This window comes from Ostrea edulis, chromosome 3 (assembly GCF_947568905.1).
Source record: "Ostrea edulis chromosome 3, xbOstEdul1.1, whole genome shotgun sequence".
NCBI lineage: Eukaryota > Metazoa > Mollusca > Bivalvia > Ostreida > Ostreidae > Ostrea > Ostrea edulis.
The window spans coordinates 8,404,183-8,428,410 of record NC_079166.1 but is presented as its reverse complement, the minus strand read 5'-3'; the positions used below and the strand labels follow the sequence as shown (position 1 = coordinate 8,428,410).

The 24,228-nt window shown below is 33.4% G+C and overlaps 1 protein-coding gene across 5 annotated transcripts; it reads right to left on the bottom strand.

Annotated features, from left to right (window-relative positions):
- Nucleotides 1-812: 812 nt before the first annotated feature.
- Nucleotides 813-23,700, bottom strand: LOC125674581 (uncharacterized). Of its 5 annotated transcripts, none has more exons than XR_008801691.1 (14): nt 23,571-23,700; nt 22,724-22,835; nt 18,860-19,085; nt 18,622-18,741; nt 18,412-18,514; nt 17,184-17,308; nt 16,984-17,052; nt 13,553-13,607; nt 13,283-13,418; nt 13,117-13,169; nt 12,347-12,386; nt 12,140-12,254; nt 6,068-6,115; nt 813-2,768 (listed from the first exon to the last, which is right to left on the bottom strand). XR_008801691.1 is itself a non-coding variant. In XM_048911767.2 (13 exons), exons 2-12 carry the CDS (start codon nt 22,775-22,777, stop codon nt 6,074-6,076), a joined length of 1,023 nt encoding a protein of 340 aa, XP_048767724.2. In that variant the 5' UTR covers nt 22,778-22,835; nt 23,571-23,637; the 3' UTR covers nt 813-2,768; nt 6,068-6,073. The 5 variants fall into 5 exon arrangements, 3 of the variants coding, with proteins under 3 accessions (XP_048767724.2, XP_048767725.2, XP_056015860.1); XR_007370155.2 differs by lacking the exon at nt 12,140-12,254 and adding an exon at nt 11,328-11,376 and having other exon boundaries at nt 23,571-23,611; XM_048911767.2 differs by lacking the exon at nt 12,140-12,254 and having other exon boundaries at nt 23,571-23,637.
- Between the last annotated feature and the right edge of the window lie 528 nt (nt 23,701-24,228).

Below are 24,228 nucleotides of genomic sequence, written 5' to 3'. Positions count from 1 at the left end.
TCTTAGTCCTTTGATTCATTTTTAAAGATGGAATAATTAATTTCTTTTGACGAATTACATAAAAGTTCATTCCATTTCTGTATACTCTGATCCTTCAGTGTTTGTAATACCTTTGCATTTAACCAGTCCGCATAGAGTAACAAAGGTAACTTGACATAGATTTGAATTTCATTTTCAAGTCTCTTCCACAAGCGGAAGTCCAGCAGCACCTCTTGTTAATAAAAACATTTCAAGGTCATTCAAGTAAATGGAAAATAAAAAAGGTGACAAATGTTCCCCTTATCGGACTCCCAATTGGCAGGGAAATTGGTCAGAAAAATTATTATTCAATCTAATCTTTGCTTTAATACTTTTATACATGTTGTTAATTATTCTAAAACATTTACCATCAACATTGCTCATCAAAAGTTTATTCCAGAGACCAATCCGCCACACCCTATCAAAAGCTTTTTTCGAAATCAACGAACGCGCAAAATAATATTTTCCCAGTGCCTTTGAACAAGTATTGTAAAACATATAATGAAAATATATGATCGTTTGTAGAAAAATTCTTTCTAAAACTAGCTTGGTTACATACAATTAATTCTACTTCGTCTGCATAAGTGTTTAATCTATCAGTGATTATTGATGTAAATAATTTACTAAGACATGATACGAGAGTAATGGGTCTATAATTAGCAGCCAGTGATTCGTCTCCTTTGTTTTTGTAAATAGGGATTATCTCCCCGCACAACCAATCACTAGGAAAAATACCTGATTCAAAAACAGCATTAAACAATTTCACATAAAAAGGCAACATAAAATCACACGTTGATTTGATGTATTCATTAACAATATGGTCACAACCTGATGATTTGTTACGCTTCAATGATTTTATACATTGTAATATTTCATCTTTAGTAATAGGTGAATTAATAAAAGTATTTGATTCAATATGGGATAACATAATATTCAAATCATGTTCACAAAACAAACAATCTGGTACAACTGATTCATCTTCCTCATTCAATTCTTTAAAAAAGTTTAAAAGTTCATCTATGCTAGTTTTATCAACAGTTTTCTGAGTTTTTCTACCATTCAATATTTTCCAGATGTCAGATACATGTATTTCGTCAAACATAGTACATAATTCATTTACATAATCAATATTTTCATAATTTTTTTCTCTAAATAAGCCAGATTTAAAGCGTGATAACTCGTGTCTATGCTTTGTGTAACAATCAAAATTTGAAATGTCTAAAATATCTGTACCATCAGTTTTTGATTCAACTAAACAAATAATTTCGTATTTTTCTATGAAGTCTAGAAATTCTGGGCTGAGAAGTTTAGGTCTTAAACCACATACATTAAGACATAAAATACTCAAATAATTACCAGTACCTGTAAGAGAGGGCGAATAACTTGTACAGTCAGATGACAGTTGCCAAAAAATGGGATCTGAAGCGATTTGTTTTAAGTTGCAGTAACGCGGGAATAATCGGAAAAGCAAATCATGAAAAGAATTTGTTAGTTGGACACGTCCACAATACGTATATTTAGCACCGATATATATACATGTATATGTGTGTCTGTGTTCATCCCAACGTCAAATATCTTCGGAACTGTTTCTCAAGATAAGCAGCTTAATCATTATCTGGTATTCTATCCGATTAGTGAAAAAAAATATCTTCAAAATACTTATTATGCAACTTCATCATCTCGCCACGTGTCCCTTGGAACCAGAAGCGGTAGAATCGAACTGGACGCATTTATGATTTATAGCAAGACGATGTAGTGATTTAAATTTTAGCCAATTACAGAACCCTCATAATGATCATTGAGAAAGCTAGATATTGTTTTTCTAACAAATGAGTTCATTGTATCTAGAAAGTATTCAAAATTCAGCAATACATACCTACATGTTTTCATTAGTATAATCCATGTTTTATTGTTGAATAACATGTATAGGAAAATATGCATTTAACAGAATCAAACTATGCATATCATCAAATTAATTATTCATTAGCCATCCACGCATATCGTAAAAAAATAGATGATTTGAAGTAGTTTGTCATGCATGCAAAATTAATTTCAACAAAACTTCTATGTAAAAATTACACTCATTGCAATGTCATCACAATATTGATATGCATTGGAGACTCCATAAAATTTCACTCATAAGAATTTGTTTTTACATGCCATATTGTTTTACAGACTTTATATATATATATATATATGTGTGTTATTTTATTGTTTGTTTTCTTTTTCTATTAATTATCATTTGTAAGTACTTTAAAAGTTTTTTTTAACATTATATTTACTTTCTGTGCTTTATGATCATGATAACCATATTTTGACCAAAATGTCTAGTGAGTCCTTGAGAGATTCACATCACAAAGGATCGGCGTTCACAGTTCCATCACTTCTCTACAGGAACCATCCGTAATAAAATAACTAACTGTACAAGAATTCTCTTTTTTCTTATCTAAAACCGGATCATGATAAAAATCCTACAATACGTGAATTGAAATATCGGACTTCGTACAGTGTATGCTATAGATAGCAGAAATATCACATTCTGGCAATAGAAATTTCATCATGATTTAAACATTCATATAGATATTCATATAAATCTTCTCATTCTATATCCCTAACTTATCAAAAGTTATTCCATCACAAGTAAGATTGAAATTACTAGAAGGACATTCATAAGTAAAATGACAACGTTTTAAAGTTTTCCTATATCTCCCTGTCATGTGGTTTTGTGGTATTATCCAGGATCTAGATATCTGTGAAATAAAAGCAAACAAAATGTAGATTTTCATATGTACATCATCGAATCCATACATTATTGCATAACTTATTCAATTCAATACCAGAGTAAATTAAACATCGTTTGATTATATGACAATGTGAAGATAGCGAACAAGTATAAACCCTTTAAAGAATACGAAATTGAAAGTAGGGCAACAACAGACAATATGAACATTATTATGTCAATGTAGTGCGAAATTCGTGTTAAACCTATAGTAATATGTGACCTTTATTAATATTGAAAGCTGCACTGGAAATACCATTGCTTCTTATGCGAATAACGAGACGACGATGTTATATACAGACCCTGAAGCGTACTACTACATGTACACCATTTGCACGGAACGATACGAAACGATTCTTGCACGGAACGGTGAGCGGTTTGCACGAAACGCTGACCACTTTGTAGGCGTGGCTTGCACGCTTTGTGAATGGTCTGCACGAAACGGTAGGCGTGGTCTGCACGCTTTGATTTTTTTCGGTATTATTTGGTTTAAATAGTTTCAATTTAATTGCAGTATTCTAGATATTAAAAAAAGGTTGAGAAAGAAATGATAATGATTCATTTTAAAATGATTGCTCCATTACGACGCGGTAAATTTCATTTTCCTTATTAGATCTATAAATTATGAACACGTTGGAATGAAAACAAATGCATTCTTTTTTTAATTTCGGAAATAAAAGAACAATTATATCGTCACGGAATATTGATTAATCAAATTTTATTGATTCATTGCTCTATTAAATTCATTGTAACTGAATATGAAATGGTCGCGTCTGTTTCGCTATTTTTGTACATTTATTCTGAGTGTCGTTAAAATACATTTGCAATTTGTATATTCCAGGCCTCTTCCCAAATACAGATGTTGAATAAACATATACATTCAAATATATAGATGTGTACGTGAGTGAAAACAGATAAAATTATTTAAAGAAATTTCTCGTCCGGAAAGATTGAAATATTTTAGGGCGAGGAGGGGGTTGTGAACGGTCTGCACGAAACGCTAGGCATGACCTGCGCGCTTTGATTTTTTTCCCCGGCATTATTTGTTTCATCCTGGGGTTAGTTTAAACAAGGAATAGTTTAATGACTTACGAACACGTTGGAATAAAGGAAATGAATATTTTTTAACATCGGAAATAAAGGAAAAAGATGCATAGATTATATCGTCATATACAATATTTATTATTCAACTTTATTTATTAATTGCTCTATTAAATTCATTGAAAAAGTCACGTCTGCATCGCTAGATTGTACATTCAATCTGAATGCCGTTAAAACACGTGTGCAATTTGTATTTCCAGGCCTCTTTTCAAAGATAGATCTTGAATAAACCTATACATTTTATACATGTGCATACGTGTATAACAACAGATAAAATGATTTTAAAATTTCTCGTAAGACTGGAACATATTCTCGGGCGGGAGGAGGGAGGCATCTAGACATAGAATTAGCCAGTCGATAAGAACCTGTCAGATTAGATAAGAATGGAAAATACAAAACAAAAAGGAAACAATCAAAATATGATTGAAATAGATTGAGAAATAAATCATATACATGTAAATGAATAGATAAAACAAATAATGACTAACTACAGTAATGATCAACAGATATGCGAGCGGATCTAACATTCAATTTTAATTAGATTGTTGCATTTGCCTCAATCTTAAACCTATAGAAAACTGCATTCATTTTTGAGAGACAAAAGATATGAACACTTTTTGTCATATTTCAATTGCCCCGCCGATTTTCACACCTTCTGTACGAATGTTTATTTCAAATACACGGATTAGCTGACCTCTATTGTCGTAAAAAAGGGAGGACCTTGGAATTTACGTAGAATATACAATTTATACACAGGTCGGTCTTTGTATTATGCGGAGAGAGCTGATAAACGATTTTGATGAAAATATTTTTTATTTAAAAAGAGAAACTTGATCATACAAATGTAACAAGACAAATGAATTATTCCTATATACAAATAAAAAAATAAATAAAAGATAACGAGGGTAGAGATATACATGTCTCTGCACTTGCTAGAAACTACCAAGGGTGAGAAAATGGTATCAGATTTTGCTCTGCCTGGTGGTTTTATAAAAAACTGTTTTCTTTCGATTATTTGCAGATTTTCATTGTTGAAAGCTGAGACATTTTGAAATAATTGGTAACATTTCCAACAATGTTTACATGCCGAAATGACTTGCACGGTCTGTACGTTTCTAAGGGCGTGGTTTGAACGATCTGCACGTTTCTATGGGCGTGGCTTGATCCTGCACGGAACGATTCTTGCACGAAACGATTTGCACGGAACGGTAAACGGTCTGCACGAAAAACTGAACGGTCTGCACGGAACGGTGAACGGTTTGCACGGAACGGTGAACGGTTTGCACGGAACGGTGAACGATTTGCACGAAACGCTGAACGGTCTGCACGGAACAGTGAACGGTTTGCACGGAACAAAACGAAACCCTTTGGAGGTGTAGTAGTACGCTTCAGGGGCCCGTTTTACAAAACAACTTACGACTTACGACAAACTTTACATACTGGAATTTTCCGCTTTATTGTAAGGTTATTCACTCCAAATGCAACATATTTCTTTAGAATGTTGAAAATTAAGCCTCAGAAATTGTTTACTTTATTCACTTAAAGTAATAACTGTGTAATACAATTTAAGACTTGCGACTTTGTCGTAAGTTGTTTTGTAAAACGGGCCCCAGGGTCTGTAGCTACTAACTACTTTAGCAACAAAGTTTAATCAGAATTGGGACATGAACCCAAACGTTTCAGTTCATGACTCAGCCTACGATTTGATATATCGCAGAGAGTGAATCTGCAACCAAAACAAAAAAGAAAACATCTACGTATTTGTACCTTTACATTGTAAAATATGCAAAGAGGCCAAGTTGATCGAAACGAAAAAAATTCCCTTTTCAGCTTCTATCGTTACGACTTTCCACAGACTCCATGTAAATAGGAAAGTTATACAAATACAATGTTTTTACATTATAGAATTACATACAAGAAGTTAAGTTGATTGTAATATGTAGACAATTATATATCTATTTATCTTTGTTTTATCATAGCAAAAAGATAAACCACCTTGCCTTTTCATTAATTCTAGAGTTGTTAACGGTTCACACCTAATGGTCGGAACATAATACTGATTTCCATACTAAATAATTATTTATGACGCTCTCAATTGCACATCTGGTATACAGTTTGTTACATGTATTTAAAACACGAAACCTTAAAATATGTTAAATATATACTTACGCTAATTCATCCAGTGTCTTGATAACTGTTTTCCTCCTCATTAACTTCCTGCATTTGAATGAAACCAAATGATGAAGATAATGATAAAAATTCAAATTGCCATTAGGAGTTATATATTTTCATACGTTTCTTACTAATAGCAAAACTATATGCGTGATACTTTACGTTCTTTCAAAATATAAACATGTTTTCATTTGATACAATGTCATTATAGCTGATAATTACATTCAAGAATTAAAATAACTAGAGCAAAGCTCGTTGCAAAGCAACGAGAGGTCTTCCGTCGGAGCTGTGTGACATAAAAACCTTGAACTTGACCATATGTCCTTGGGTCAGGTCCTAATGCAGCCTCAATTAACATGAAAATCTGTTGTAAGTATGAAATCTAAATGTTTCTTCATTACAGCATATGGTCAGGACAGGGTTTGTATTTTCAAAAAAGTGAACTTGACAATATGAGCATGGGTCAAGGCCAGGACACTTTCTTTGATCATATGGAAACTTTTCTTTCAGTATTAATTAAAATTTGCCATTAGTTAGATCTATTAAGACTCTAATCAATTTTTAACTTTTAGACCTTTAGAAATGGTGCAAATGACCTTACATCAAGATTATTTATGTTATTGTCATTAATAATCTTTATGTGAAGATTGAGCTTACGGTGTATTTTTAAAAGTTGCGGTCTGGGCACATTTGCACGGATAGGCGGACTTGGTGATATCTTAAACTTTGTTTGTTGGAACTATAATTAGTGTTCGGTAATATTGCTATCTGTTCTTCCGGCTCGAAGAGACAGTCTCTTTTGTTAGATTGTCAGATATTAATGGGAAGGTTTTATGAAAAGTAGTGTTGCCCCTCGAACTTTGATAAGCAACAATTGCTTTTTTTCTCATTGAGTTCATCCCAGTGATTATATGATCTATTGTATATGTTTTACGTCCTATACAGGTCTTTGAAAATGTCGACATCTTTGTTGTTGAACTGCTCTGGCCTTGAATCTCGAAGCCCAGGAAGCAGGTTTTTTGAATTACTATAAATTAAAGTAATACATGTATGCAATTCAGAATCTGTGTTCAAATTTTCATGTTTCAACAGGAAAATATGATTAATCAATTCTTTAATAAGTAAATCTTAATAAGGTTTTTTCATATATAAAATGATGTATCAATTTAAAGTCCTATCTCAATTTTTATTTCTAAAAAATCTAAATCCAAACCTTCCATTGACCGGCAAGTGTATTCATTTTCAACACCGAAATGAACGCGCAAAGACATTTTCATCAGCGTACTATCATTATAAGAGTCACGAGTCAAGTCCGTAGAAAGCAATATAGTTAGAGGCAGGCAACCAAACAGAAAATCCTCAATAGGTAAAAACAAAAGAGGTAGACATAAGGCAGATTGAAAGCAGGCACGTAACATCGTTTTTGAAAGTGGGGGGGGGGGGGGGCAGCCAGAAAAAAAAATTCCACTTACCAAAAAATCTTTGACAAGCAAAAAAAAAAAAAAGAAAAAAAAAAAAAAGAAAGAAAACGGACAATTTCCCAAAGTCAAAAATCCTATTTCAGGGGGGTGGGGGGTGGGGTGGGGTGGGGTAGGTTCCAACTTTTCTGTACACCAAAAAATTTGTTCTTTACATAACATTAGCGCATTTCACTACAAAAGTGGGGGGGGGGGGGCAACAGGCCTTCAAATGACCATTTTCATAGTAAATTAACAGTAAAACGTTAGGTTTCCTGCCCCCCCCCCCCCGGGTTTTACGTGCCTGGAAAGGGCATGACCGTAAATTAACGATCTGTATTGTATACTGTCAAGCATATGTTGGCAAAAATATTGGAGGGTGGGAACTGGAACTTCCTGTCCTTCCACCAATCATTTGAAAAATCCGATTTTATTAAAAACATAATTTTCTGTAAATCGTTGTGTTTGCAAATTACATTAAAACGGTAATGTTTTTGTGTGTACATGTATTGCCGCTGATCGCTGGTACACATGCGATGGCTCCGAACTCGGGCAATCGAGCCATGGGTTACGTAATTGTAAACAAGAACAAACCCCGGTGTGTATGTAAAATGCTTGCAGTTAAAGGACACATCTCGTGTTTTTAAACTTTTTAATTTTTTCAGCAAAATTAATTCATTTCATGCCTAAAACTACTTTACATGTGTTTTAAAAGAAACAGTTTGCGTAGTTTTCGAGTTTGATTGCGATGAAATTCAAATCTTGCGATATGCATATTTTCTTCGACATTTTACGCGCCATTATCTGTGACGTCATATGCGACCTCGAGCGAGAAGATTTGAAAACATTTGTTAGCCATTTCATAAACAGATTAGATTTAATTGACAAACAAACAATTATCACATTAACGGCTTGTAAATAACACTGCATTGGGGTGTTGTGTGCCGTTTAAGGGTGTACTTGCTGTCAGTAGAGATGATTTGGACTGTGTTTTTTTCAATTTTCAAAGGAAGGTATGAGGGACAAGACGTGAATATTTTTTGTTGGCACAACGACTTTGCCATAAAAAAAAAACCAGTAGAATTTGTCCCTATACTTTTTCAAACAAGCTCTTGGACAAAGACGTATATAAACTGCGAGAAAATGGTTCTATCGAAGCTTCGCACTGTTACATATAGGCCTACCGCATATGCTTTCCGTTCTGCTCTCAAATTCAATACACACTCGCACCAACTGACCTTCACCTTGTAACACCAGAACTTTGCTAGCAGTGTCTACCAACTGGTAGTTTTAAAAAAGAAATTTAAAGATAAAAGATAATAGAACTTTCAATTATAAATAATAAAATATGATATTTCCCAACTTTGAATTGAATTATAATGCTTTCATTTTTTTTTTTAAAGGAACGTGTACGTGTTTACAACAACAGCACGCCGCGCTCACACTTCCTAAGTAACAATGATAAGATAACAAAATAATAAAGATAACAAAAAATAATGATTAATAAAATTGAGCTTGAATAATATAATTTAAAAGTATTGTGATTTTCACAATAACTTTGATCATTTTTATTATATTTTTTTTCCCGAAATGCACCCGTGACGGTAGGCCTAGTTGTCAATGCTACATGTACGTAATCGTATTATAATTTAGGCCTATCTAACTTCTCCAAAAATAAATTTAATAATAATTGCTCTGTTTATTTTAGGAAAGCAACAACGCTAATTACAGTTGTTTACAGAAATGGCATTACCAAATAGTGTTTAGACAGTGATCCCATGTAAACATTATTTACTCGCAAATTTATGCAGATTTCATACTCGCTTTCCTCGCTACATTTGGGTCGCTATTTGTATGCACTGGTGGCTAAAAGATATAAGACTCGGGAAATTTGTCAACATCGAAATAAATGTTATCCATGGTAAATAAATAAGGCCCCTAAAACCCGAGTTTTTAAAAATATCTAACACTACTATTACAACAAGTTGATCGACGAAGGTCGCATATGACGTCACTGTACCACGTGACTACCTATCTAATTAATAGGCTTTTTGAAATCGGGGCTTAGATTTAAGTCCATATTGTGGCTAATTATCGCAATACTTCAGTGAACGAACTATTACAATTAATTTCTATAAGCATAAGGAAGACAAAATGCATATAATTCTGTATACTTTGAAAACACGAGATGTGTCCTTTAATGACTGAATGAAATGAGACTGATTCGATGTGGATTTCTGATGATTTTCTATACATGTTTAGAGTTGGTATAATCATGATAAGAACCCGTGATTTAAAAAATAAAGTTTATAAATTATTTGTTATGCTTACAAAAAGGATCCATTTTTTTCACTTTGTAGAGAATGCAGAAAGCTTGTGTATCAACTGGCTAAAGTAGAGTTAAATCACAGATTGCTTGTCCACATGTGATGAATCTCCAAAATTAAACACAATAAGACGCTTGAGATGTATATATATATTTGGGGCGCTCTTGCCTTTTTCATTTCACTTATAAAAACCGCATCTACTTGCACGCATGATTGTATTTAGATGAAATGAAATGAACCGACAAATAAATCCTTCTGTATGCAGACAATTATAAGTTAATAAAACTTAAAACTACTTCATTTTATTTAGTACGATTTTTTCTGACAATTAGAAACGTCACATACCCTTACCGTAAACTTATTGTGAGGAAAATGACAACCCGATAAATAATCAGGAAAATTGTGTAGGTTTTTTTAAATGTATGTATAACTTGACACAAATATTATGAGGTCCATTGATCACTAACTCGAAATGTTTGCGGTAGCATCTTTACAATTACTTTATAATTGAAATAAAACATAATATAATTGTTAATTAAGTATGATATAATGTAAAAGGATTCAAAATGATTTCAAACATAATTTTCCAGTAATTGATGTGTTTATTTATGCGATGGACGAAAGCCGAGTTAGCTTCGATGTTTTTGTTTTGATTATGCAAGCTTGTCACTCTGGCCACCTGCGAGCGAGGCGAGAGTTGGGTTACATAACTGTATAAACAACGCTGACCGTGAAGAATGTAAACAGCTTGCAGTTATTGACCATGATTTATTATACGTTTGAACGTTTTATTTTTATGTATATTACTTATTTTAATTCTAATATGAAACAAATAAAAGATAATTTATCTCTCTCCTTTTGTTGTTGTTGAAGGTTTGTTTATGTTAAAACGAAAGAAAAAGAGAAATCTATCACTAAATAATTTGTATTTGAACCACAGAGCATGTTAAAAACCTTATTTAAAATGAATATTAGTATCTATTGTAGTCAGGTATGTTATTTTTAGCAAGTTTATTACAGTTATACGCATGAAGAGTTCTCGCTCACTTGCCAAATGAAAATGGCTACTTGTTTACGGGTATAGCATTTTACTCTAATATAACACAAGATTCGAACAAAATAACAATTTCATGAGATAAATAAGATGTTAAAGAACAACTTTTCCATCGGAAGCCATATCGAATTCTTTGCCGTTTTTGAGCTATAAAGCGAAAACTTTTAGGGGCCGTAGATCCCTAATTTAAGGGGCCAGCCCCTTTTTACTGGTGTCAAATAAAAGCTCTTGAAATTCTACACAACTTTTATTCTACATGTCTTAACAAAATATTTTTAGTTTAAAAGATACAAAGGAAATTATGTGCAAATTTTCGCTCTTTCAGGCGTCCTGATTTTTGACCCCTCTCTATCGCCATTTTAAATGGCGAAATCAAAAAACAAAATATGATGTGCACAACTACAATGCTTCTACTTTACCAATTCAGTGTTTTCTCTGCTCCAATTATTATAGTCTCGGAGCCTTTATCTGGAAACCAAAGCCCCTAAAATTTCACTAAAAGGGAAATAACTCGCAAGCGGAAGAGAATATCCAAAATGTTTAAAAGTATTTTGAAAGTCTTTAGTAAAATGTATTAAAGCTGAAAATTTGAGCAAAATCGGTTGAGGAATGAGCGAGATATGAAGCTTCAAAGTTAGCGTCTAGGAAAAAAAAAAGAATAATAAGAATAATCTTAACCAGCACAATAAGTAGAAGGTCTTCCGTTGCTACGGAAGACCTTAATAACGAACAGTGATCAATCTCATATTTTCTATAAGGAATACAACATTCAGAGTAGGGTAGATATGGACTCCTGAAAACACCAAACGTGAAGTCATATGTAAATGAGGAGGAAGCACCCTCTGTTGACCGGTCAAACACGTGGTGAACTCTATATCTTGATCAGGTACGCGGAGCAATGCACAGTCAAAGTTAAACTTGATATGAAACATTGGGTGTAAATTAGATGGTTATAACAACTATATAATTTGTAAAATGCTGACTATAAACGATATTGTTGAAACCCTTTTTACATCAACTTAGTTGTCAGTAGCCTACATAGATTAAGAAGCTGATCATACGCATAACAAGCTCTTGCGTATCAAATCAGTTGAGAGACATAAACACCATATATGCAGGTGATAATATAATATAGTATTGATTCATAAATATGGAAAGAGGACGATGGATAAGCTGAACTTATCTCTTTCGTCATAAAGTTCAGTTGTTGACTACGGATAACTCCGTGTACCTGATCAGGATATAGGGCTCATGGCGGGTGTGACCGGTCGACAGGGGATGCTTACTCCTCCTAGGCACCTGGTCCCACCATTGGTTTGTCCAAGGGTCCGTGCATGCCCAATTGTCTATGTTGTATTGTTTATAGTAGTTATGAGATTGATCACTGCTCGTTATCTTCACCTTTCATCTATATTCCATGAAATATCAATTCCCTTACCTGATAGATGTTATCTTCTGACTGTGTATTCATATCAGATCTACAATCAAAATCCAAGAAAAAGAAAGAGTGTACACTTATAAAAGCCAAAAATTACCGGTAATTTCAAAACGTATACTACACGATATTGTATATAGATTTATATTTGTTGTGTAGTCACACACTGGGGTAATATGATGATAAATGTGGGTGAATGAATGATTCATACAATTCAGAATATCTATCTTTCTTGGAATAAGTATCTGTTCCAATTATCACTGAAATTGACTGATTTTACAGTGACTCTATTACATCAATGGCTTGATAGTAAAATTTCAAATAATATTCACTTTGGAGTTTGAAAATTTTATTTACTGTAGCATGTTTCAAGGATGATCAGTTATAAAGTCACTTAGAGGGGCAATGTGTAAATATTTGGGGTCCTTAAAATCATATCAGGCGATATGTATATGTAAGCGTATTACCCCTACCATTGAATGTCTACATAACGAATTTACTATGTTGATGATGTTATATCAATTAAAGGCATATTGACATTATTCATTATTGATACTTTATCAAATTTACAGGCATAATAAATGGCTGCGATATATGCATTCGTGAGATATTTTATCAAATAAACAACAATGAGAAATGGCTGCAACATTTAAACCAACAACAACAGAATAAAAACAAAATTTTGAACTATTAACATTATCAATAATACAAGTATGAAAGTGATAACTGCCATCAAACATTTTGTTTACAGTAAATTAGAAAAGAAAATTTACCTTCCATTTCCGTCAAAGAAAGTTTTCATTTTCTTAACAAAGCCGCCATCATTCTAAAATATCATGGATTTGTATTATGTACACTGCAATCAATAATGCACCAATGCACATATAAAATGTTTCGAATTTATTATTAAACATTTAAAAGAGAAAAAGCGAGATTTACCTGATAACTACACGGGATTTCCTCTGTGCCCGGGGGATCAATGCATGCAGTAGCAGTGGATATCTCTTGTTTAGTGCCCTGGTGATCAATGTATGCAGTAGCTTGTTTAGAACTGACTCCAATTTGATTTTGTGGACTGAAAATAAGTATATAATATTGAGTTTTATAAACGTCTTCGTGGTATTTGATTTTAAAAAGTAATGAAGATGAAATTAACACGTTTTGATACGATCTTCAACGAATTTATAATACCAATATTTAAATGATTACAGTGGCATGAGAGGACGTTCAGGATCCATCCTGCTCTGTGCTGTGAACTCCTCTCCTGTAAAAATGGCATTCATTCTATACAGCAATTCTCATTCAAAATCCATCATTTAAATTATCCCAAGAAATTAGAGACTTAACAACAGCAAATGCACTAATTTCTAACATTAAATCTTCAAAGACGGGGACCAGTTTTCGATGCATGTATTAATATTAACATAAACAGTAAATAAAAGTAAAATCGATACATGTAATAATTGAAAGGTAAAATGGGTCATAAAAGGGTGCAAATGATGAATATTATGAAGAGGTAGCTGTGACACCGACTAGTGTAATCCCAGCCAGCTAATGTAAACCGATAACATTACCTGTGCAAGTCCCATAGCTAATGTATCCATATGAAATTAACGGGTGTGAATGCACCCGATGATGTAATCCCTTTGCAATGGATTACACATGGATGTAACGAAGTAAATATCACCTACAATGTCAACCGCTAATGTAATACCTGTCTTATTGTATGATTCTGTAATGTCAACCGCCAATGTAATACCTGTCTTATTGTATGATTCTGTAATGTCAACCACTAATGTAATGCATGTCTTATTGTATGATTCGTAATGTCAACCACTAATGTAATACCTGTCTTATTGTATGATTGGTAATGTCAACCACTAATGTAATACCTGTCTTATTGTATGATTCTGTAATGTCAATCACTAATGTAATACCTGTCTTATTGTCTGATTCTGTAATGTCAATCACTAATGTAATACCTGTCTTATTGTCTGATTCTGTAATGTCAATCACTAATGTAATACTTATTGTATGATCTATTATAAAACTGAATTTGTAATAAAATGAGGGATACCGTCTACGAAGTACTCGGTTTCTTCTGATGATAATTCGTATTATACTAGCATAATGTTTGTGTTATTTCGTATTAAAGTTTTCAGTTTGCAGTGATGCTATCGAATCTTGTATCTTCGTGTCAGCAGCAATGTGTCTTTCGATCGCAGCACAATTTTACGATGTTATTTAGATTGATAATTTTACGATGTTATTTAGATTGATTATTTTACGATGTTATTTAGATTGATTATTTTACGATGTTATTTAGATTATTCACCCACACATAATGACGTAATCCAAATAAAAAATGAAATTAAGTTTATATGTTTAATGATATCTGATAGTTTTAAAAACAAATTAATGAGCAGTTGTTCCACTATCAATGCCACGAAAATAGGGTGGTGGTGAAGTCTTAAGAATATCAGATTGGTCTTTCACTGAAGACGGAAGACCTCAATAATATCAATGATAGATAATAATAACAATAATTAATAATCAAAATAACCTGAGTAAACAAAGTATCTCCAAACTTAGTTTAGGGGATTGAATCATACATCAGACCGGTATTATAAGAGTTTAGGGGATTGAATCATACATCAGACCGGTATTATAAGAGTTTAGGGGATTGAATCATACAACAGACCGGTCCTATAAGAGTTTAGGGGATTGAATCATACAACAGACCGGTCTTATAAGAGTTTAGGGGATTGAATCATACATCAGACCGGTCTTATATTAGTTTAGGGGATTGAATCATACATCAGACCGGTATTATAAGAGTTTAGGGGATTGAATCATACATCAGACCGGTATTACATTAGTTTAGGGGATTGAATCATACATCAGACCGGTATTATATTAGTATAGGGGATTGAATCATACATCAGACCGGTATTACATGATATCTTTAATGCATTTGTAACGTACGACTGTGACGTCATAGTTGCATTTGTTTACACATGGCAACAGACTGATGGAATCGATCCACATACGAGGCTCATTTGCGGTTACGGAAATAGCTGAATAGTTACGATTGACAACAGACCGGTGTTACATTAGCGTTTAACATTACATGTGATATCTACATCACCAACTACTTTGCGGATATGTTAAGACAGGTCATATTCCCTTTATACATGTAAAATACACAATCTTCAAAATATGTCATAAACAAAGGGAGGGAGGTATCAAATTTTAAAAACTATTTTGTGTGTTTACATGAAGATAGTTTGTATCATAACAAATATGCGCTTCCGTGTGACGTCATTACATGACTGATATAAATAGATCACGAATGTACCGTAATAAGAAATGAAAGTGTATCACACTACTCCCAGGGTTTAAACATTGATTTTACTGGCGATAATGACAGTAAAATAACGTATGTTTATTAAACATTCAGCTAGAATCATATTAGTTTCAGTAAGATATAATTATTAGACATCAACACACGAAGCTAACTCAGTGTTTTACACTTTGCACCGATTCTCGGCAGATTCCCATGACATCCATTCGTAAGGGATTACATTAGCAGGTGAATTCGCAGTCCTTAATGTAATCAAGATTACATTAGCTGTGCGTCTCGCACTTGCAATGTTATCGGAATACGTTACCTGACGGGGAATGCTTCAGTCGGTGCTACACATGTGTCAAAAAACTAGCCTTTAATTCATAGTGAGGAATGTCGGTGTAAATTCCTGAAAAGTTCAACGTTTTTACGCCGTTGATTTCAAAAACAATTTACTAAAGTTCAACATTTGTCGAATCTATTGAATCTATGATATTATCTGGTAAGAATGTTTTTGTTTGAAACCAAAATCAGTATTGCTAGCATTTAGAGAATGGTGATTGTATGATGAAAGGTGAAGATAACGAACAGTGATCAATCTCATAACTCTTATAAAGGTGAAAATAACGAACAGTGATCAATCTCATAACTCTTATAAAGGTGAAGATAACGAACAGTGATCAATCTCATAACTCCTATAAAGGTGAAGATAACGAACAGTGACCAATCTCATAACTCCTATACAAGTGAAGATAACGAACAGTGATCAATCTCATAACTCCTATAAAGGTGACGATAACGAACAGTGATCCATCTCATAACTCCTATGAAGGTGAAGATAACGAACAGTGATCAATCTCATAACTCTTATAAAGGTGAAGATAAGGAACAGTGATCAATCTCATAACTCCTGTAAAGGTGAAGATAACGAACAGTGATCAATCTCATAACTCCAATAAAGGTGAAGATAACGAACAGTGATCAATCTCATATACTGCACGAACGGAAACAACCATTATTTTCCTCAAATTAGATCTATACATAGGTAGAAAGATGATTAAATAGATACATGTATTTATGTTTATGTGCACATGGGTACGCGTGTACGTACACTTCTGTGTATGATGTTTTAAAATTCGCAATCAGAAAGCGAAAACGCTGACACAAGAAAAGACACGGAATAGATTATGCAGTACCAAACACAAAGAAAAATACAATAAGCATGACAGTTTACTAGCGAGTACGAAAGATAAATACATTGGTGGTATGATATTTTTAAAACAAACACACATACTACTTTCCAAACCGCGATATGACCTGTGTAATGATTCGGAACCATGTTCATCATATGTCGTTTTACTGTCTGAAATAAACAAAAGTTATATATATATATATATATATATATATATATATATATATATATATATATAATATATATACTTATTATTTGAAAATGAAATGGAAAACAGATATGCAGAATTGCATCGCATTTACCTTTCTTAAACCACCCTAATTTCTGACGAACGTATTCCCGTATATCATTTCTACTTCTATTTCTAAAAATCAGCAAAATGCAGACGAATATCTGAATAATCACTATCATCCCCAGTGAAATGTCCCTAAAAAGAAAAAACAATCGCTTCATTTTCAGTAACGATAACGATAACGATAATTATAACAACTGGTAAATGTAACAAAAACTCAGCTGCCGAATGCGAGAGTTTTTGCTCGTACATGGGTTTTTCTATTTCAAAACCACGATTTTTTTCACTTAACAACGCTAGGAACATGTGTTCTGCATAATATCATTTAGGCAGAAAACCTAAAACATAAAGGAAGTCGTACATTGTGAAAACATGCTCCTTATCTAGTGTTGCTTTCCTAAACCATAATGTTCAAATGCGGTTCTATTACCAAATATTGTCAATGTCGAAGACAATTGTTGTTTGGGTTAAAGACGCACTCAAATAGGCAAGATTTCCATTCTAATGAGTAATTATGAAATGTGCTTTCAAACTATTAAAACTATGACATTTGGACAACAATGTGATGATAGGAAACAGTAAACCCATATTTGATACAAAATTGAGAGCAATGCAATATGTATCTCAGGAAACATCATGGAATGGATCGGGTGCTTATAAGGAGTAAGGTACCCAAATTAGCTGAGTAATCCGTAGTAAAAAAAAAAGTATATAAAGAACAGTCACGCCGTTGGTATGAAACACGCTAGACAGTATCTGACTTAATGACATGTTGTACATAAAATCAATAGTGATTATATATATTGCACAATACTGACCTTAAACGGATTTTTTGAAAGCCTTCACCGTCAACTTATTTGTCAGTAGCCTGCCTCGGTAAAAACATTGATCACACGTAGAACATGCTCTCGCATATCAAATCAAAGACGATATGAATGGGTTAGTCGAACATTGTTGCATAAATAAGGGATTGACGATGGAGAAGTTGACGTCAATCAGTTTATCATAAAGTCACCTTGCCACTAACGTCTTTGTTCAGCAAAACATTCAAATATTAAACAGATTTGCAAGTCTGTATTGTGTCTATTATTTCGAGTTCACTGGGATTTATCGAATTAGTTTGGATAAATATCAAAGACTTAATATAACCCCTACAATCGTGACATTACTATGATGATTTTTACTTTTGCATGCATATAGAATTTCGGAAAGTTGGTTTGTTGATATCGATAACTCACACGATCAGAAATGTTTTGTCATTGTCAGTGGGAGATATTCGTCCCTCCTGTTGTAAATTGGAATTCAAGTTGCTTGATAAAGAGTTCTTGAAGCATTCAGAATCTGTGTCAAAATTAGAAAGTTTGATAGAAGTAAACTATTACATATATACCACATAGAATGCACACATGGACGCAACCAATGATAATTGTACAGAAACTTAAACTTACATTTGTAGGAACCGGTTGACAAATATCGACTTGGACAAGGATCTTTGTTAAATGTCGTGCAGTCTTTTCTGTAATGGTCCTGAATCACTCTTCCCTTTACATTGTACTCCGTACAGAAACCTTGGAAATTGAGCCGAGTCTTTAATTTATAATCATCTCTCTCTCTCTCTCTCTCTCTCTCTCTCTCTCTCTCTCTCTCATTTCATTGATTTGAATGTTCATCCAGGAGTTAACCTACCTGAAATATACCAGGTGGGTGCACATACTTCCAAGGAGTTGTTACCATACTCGTTGATGACGCAATGGTATTTGAATCCAGTTTTGCCTGTGCAGTTCTGTTTGATATGAACACAACTTTTGCGTCGTTCAGCCATTCTAAATTCTTCTTCTGTTGTCGGACATCTAGAGACGTGTGTAATTGTTGGCACAGAGGCCAAACACATTCTGGAAGTTTTCCCTCCAACCTTTCATGTTCAATTTCATATTCATTGCATGATATATATGCGTACAGTTGTTTTTTTCATTTACAATACGTATTCCATAGCTTCAATATATATGTATCGTGTTTGTATTTGATTAATATGCAAAAAAAGCCTATTTGAAAAACATCGTCCCCTCATTCTATCGCCTAGCCTTGTGCATTCATCTGTGTCCATTGATTTTAAAATTCCATGTATGAATTGATTTAATACTAGATACACTAGTGAAAGAGGTGTACGAGTACATTCAGTTCACATAGAAAAGAATCTTAATTCTTAAAGAGTTACTATTCACGTTTTGGAAGTATATTTTTAATTTCTACATGGAAGAGAATTAATAAAATTACCAAGAAAAAGTGGGATCATGGTGCTTGTTATTGAGTTACAGGGTGTTTTACTTCACCTTATTCCACTTCAAATTAACAAACGATTTATTCGCACAAGCTAGTTTTATCTATTCGTATCAACACAAAACAAGGAATACAAACGAATCCTCACATCAAATTAGTGCAGACTGTTGTCTTTTAACACTATAGACATAAAAAGTGTAATGGTAGTAGATTGGAAATAGATAATAATATTTTTGCACTTGAAGGGACAGAAATTTTAGAGGTTTTTTTTCATTTTTAATGTTAAACATTAAAAATATAACTCATCAATATAACTCGTCAACTTCCCATATTTATGTAGCAACATTCCATTATCACCTGCATATGGTATCTACATCTCTCAACATATTTGATACGCAAGAGCTTGTTCTGCGTATTGTCAGTTTTTAAATCGAGGCAAACTACTGACAAACAATTTGATGGTACAGGGGTTTCAACAGTCTCGATTGAAGTCAGCATTTTGCAAATTCTATGGTCGTTATAACGATCTAGTTCGTCAATACAACCTATCATTTGGTCAAATGCTGTCTGACGTGTTTCATACCGATTGTTAGGCCGTTCTTGTTAGGCCGTTCTTGGCACACTGATTTGACTACGGATAACTCCGTTTACTTGATCAAGATATAGGCCTCACGGCGGGTATGACATGTCGACAGGGGATGCTTACTCCTCCTAGCCACCTGATCCCACCTCTGGTATGTCCAGGGGTCCGCGTTTGCCCAATTATCTATTTTATATTGCTTATAGGAGTTACGAGATTGATCACTGTTCATTATCGTCACCTTTCATTCAAAGTTGACACCCAAACATTTTTAATATAAGGATAAGAGCATATTTTAGCCTTAACTCTGTGTTATGTAAATAAAACCTGAGTCTTGTTTATGTTCACAAACAAATTAGTGAAATGGTAATTATTTTACTCAGAATCATATGTGCACATACACAATTTTACTTTTAAATGGCATATTTTGCCTAAATGAATACTTGAAATGCAATACATGTCCTAAACTTAAATCTAAAACCATACATTTTCAAATCCGAAAGTAGATTTTGATCATTGTATATGAAAAAAAAAACATTTTGGGGGAATTGTGAATTAGTCTATTTAAAGACGGGAAATACCATTATATAGAATTTGACAGTTCAAAAACAACACACTAGGGGGATTGCCAGAATTCTAGAATTGCAAAAACGCTACAATGTCTCATAAAGAAGTGGGGATATAGATAATATTTTCCAATCATTGGTCAAATGCATAATATAAAATTTTGAACTCTACTACTTGAATCGTGAATTGCAAAATTTAAATATACGTCTAGGATAATAAAAATTAACGGTCTGTTGAATAAAGCATAAATAGTAAATTTAGAGCTTCTTGAATAAAAAGAATTCCGTCGAAAAATTGATATCCGAATTCTTAACTCAATCGGTTTCAGTAATCAATGTATGGATATAATTATTGACCAAGTGCCGAAACAGTTATAGTATTCTACGCGGTTGTGTACACAAGCTGAGGAACTACATTCCTTAAGAAGAGTTTTTATTCTCAGTCTTTTGTACAACTGCGTGTTCTATATTTACTTATTGAAATAAATGCATTATGTGTTTGTTATTTAACTCTATTCATTTGGAATGAAAGATGAAAATAACGAACAGTGATCAATCTCATAACTCCTATAAGCAATACAAAATAGAGAGTTGGGCAAACACGGACCCCTGTATATACCAGAGGTGGGATCATGTGCCTAGGAGGAGTAATCACCCCGATCGACCGGTCACACCCGCCGTGAACCCTATATCTTGATCAGGTAAACGGAGTTATCCGTAGTCAAAATCAGTGTGCCAAGAACGGCATAAGAATCGGTGTGAAACAAGTCAGACATCACTTGACCCAATGAATTTGCAAAATGCTGACTTTAAACGAGACTGTTGGAACCCCTGCGCAATCAACTTGCTTGTCAGTAGCCTGCTTCGATTTAAAAACATACCATAACCAGAACAAGCTCTTGTGTATCGAATCAGTGGCTGTCTGACGTGTTTTATACCATATAATTTGTGAGAAAAGGTAAGTTAATTCATTGATTATTTTCGGTCTAATATACTATTAAACATTTTCATATCTATATTTTTAGTAATCTAATCTAATGTGATGGTTTTGTTGTGTTGACCCCAAAAGACATTTAAATCTAAAATATCAAAAATATTGTAAACAACAGAACGGTCACGTTTAACCCATTCTAGCTCAATACTATAGTAAGAAGCATTGTTATACACCTAAACAGATTTCTTATATAAAACTAATACGATTTAGAAGTAACATTTTACTGTTAAACCAATTATCACACTCGTGGTCTATTGACCGGTCAACAGTTTACGAACTGTTGACCGGGCAATAGTCTGCTTTATTTCTATTGGCTATGTAAGTCAGGTGGTTCTCGGTCTGTTGCTTTGCTTTACGTAATGGCGAGGTTCTCTGATTTGACTGATGTAGATACAGAATTTATTAGATGGGACGCAGAACAGAAACTACGGCTTCGGGCAACAGACCCGATCTCGGGTCAAACAAAACAGTTGTTGTCCTCGAACCCAGTCAATATCTGTATACTATTATTCTGTTTTTTATGCACAGGTAGAAATTGAAAATATACTTAAAAAGCATTGCTTATTCTGCAAGGTTCATGTATGTGATTGCTAGGAACCATACTTCTCTCATTGAATATACTAGTAGTTCTAAAGAGAAATCAAATGCTGACGAAAACATACATTGATCAGTCTTATAAATCATATTATATAATCCAGAAATAGATATAACAAAATCTACGCAAGTAGTTGTATAATAAAATATCACAACGCCGATTGGATTTACTCACAACTAATTGCTTTCAACAGCAGGAGTATAAATCTATTTGTACATTTATTTATATTCCTGATAAAAAACAAGTCTACTTATGTATATTCAAATAGCTTTATGGTATGTTTACTGTGTATGTGTTCGTGTACATGTGAATATCGAAGTTGTTATTTGTGGGTAAAGTTTGAGTGATCTTCTGGCTATTTTAGTATTGTGTAGGCTTTCTGTATCAAATTAAAACGAACGTTACATCCTATACAAGTAAACAGATCACATACATCTGTGATCCAAATTAAGATATTTGTAGACGAGTAATGGTGCATTTCACATTTGGAAATGTCCAACAATATTGAAATGAAGCTCTCCTATTATTCACAACTAACCTTGTAAGAAGAAACGACAACAGCAATGACCAACAACACAGAAGGAATCTCCATCGTGAAACTTCAATTAACTCCAAACGAACTGCTAATGATATGGAGTATTTGGTGCTATCTTGGATGGAAAGAAATGAGTTGAAAACAACCATGTAAAAGGAAATATATGTGAAATCATAAGTTTTAGGGCATGTAATAATTGGTTTTAGGAAATACCTGGACAGCGTGAAAAAACACACACACAATGATCAATCTGATAATCCTGTAAGGAATACAAAATCGAGAACAGGCGGAACCTGAACATCTGCCTACGGTGTATTCATTTAAAATTTTAATACATAGATGAAACTGAAGTACAAGTCAGCCCCACAATCAACTATTTACATGCTTTCTCAACCCAATAAACCATTACCCGACAAAACTAAGTAGGTCTGGGCTGTTAGCTATTTTCTTTCAACTTTTTTCCAATAGAATTGGGATTGTTCGAACACTCATTCTATCAAAATGTCACTATCTCTACTTGTCGGAGAGTAATTAGGACATTGAAACACTATTATTTAATCGCTTGTATGGTATATTTGCTTTGAACTAAAGCAATTTCTAATAATATGAACATTGACACAGCGATATACATGTATAAATATTTCCTCGGAAATGACCTTAAAAACCTGTCCCGTGTCACAGTAGTTGTTGCACGCTAAAGAACCCTCACTGCTCAATGGCCGTAAGCGCCTAAATTTGAAGCCATTCACCGGTCTTGGTGACGTCTATATATGATTGAAAAATTCTCGAGCGAGACGTTAAGCAAGATACCACCAATCAATCAATCTACTAACACAAAATCAATACTCACCTAGCATTCCTTTACTGTTCTCATAAGTAAAGAAGAAAAAGTACATGACCCTGGGTTTTCCAGTTTTTCCTTAAAAATTCGCAACAAACAAAAATATTGTGGGTATTTAAAAATACAGGTAGGACAATTTAACCTCAATATAAATTATCTTTACTTTACATCGGTGTTGCCTCAAACGTAAGAGAATTCTTTAAATCTATTAATAGTGCATACTGACTGTGAGATTTATACTACGTAACCGTATCAGTATGGTCATCAATTTATTGAAAGAAATGGGAATATTCAATAAAGTCATAAAGGCTTTCTTGATGCACCAGATGCGCATTTCGACAAATAATTTCTCTTCAGTGATACTCGAGCCGAAATTTTGGAAATCCGAAATAACAATAAACTTGTAAGAGCTAAAAGGAAAAACGATACGCATGGTATGACTGTAACATCCATAGGTAATTTTGTATACCTGACATATCAAAGAACAAATGATCTTAATCTCGTTATTATTAGTCTTCATAATTTCTGTGGTTTTTTTGTTTTCATAAAAGCAGTGTTGGGAAATATCCCTTCCTAATTAAAAATTCAAATTTGGTATATGTATTTGATTCCAGCCGGAAATTTTTATCTATTCGTATGATATATTATTACACCGAAATACTTCTAT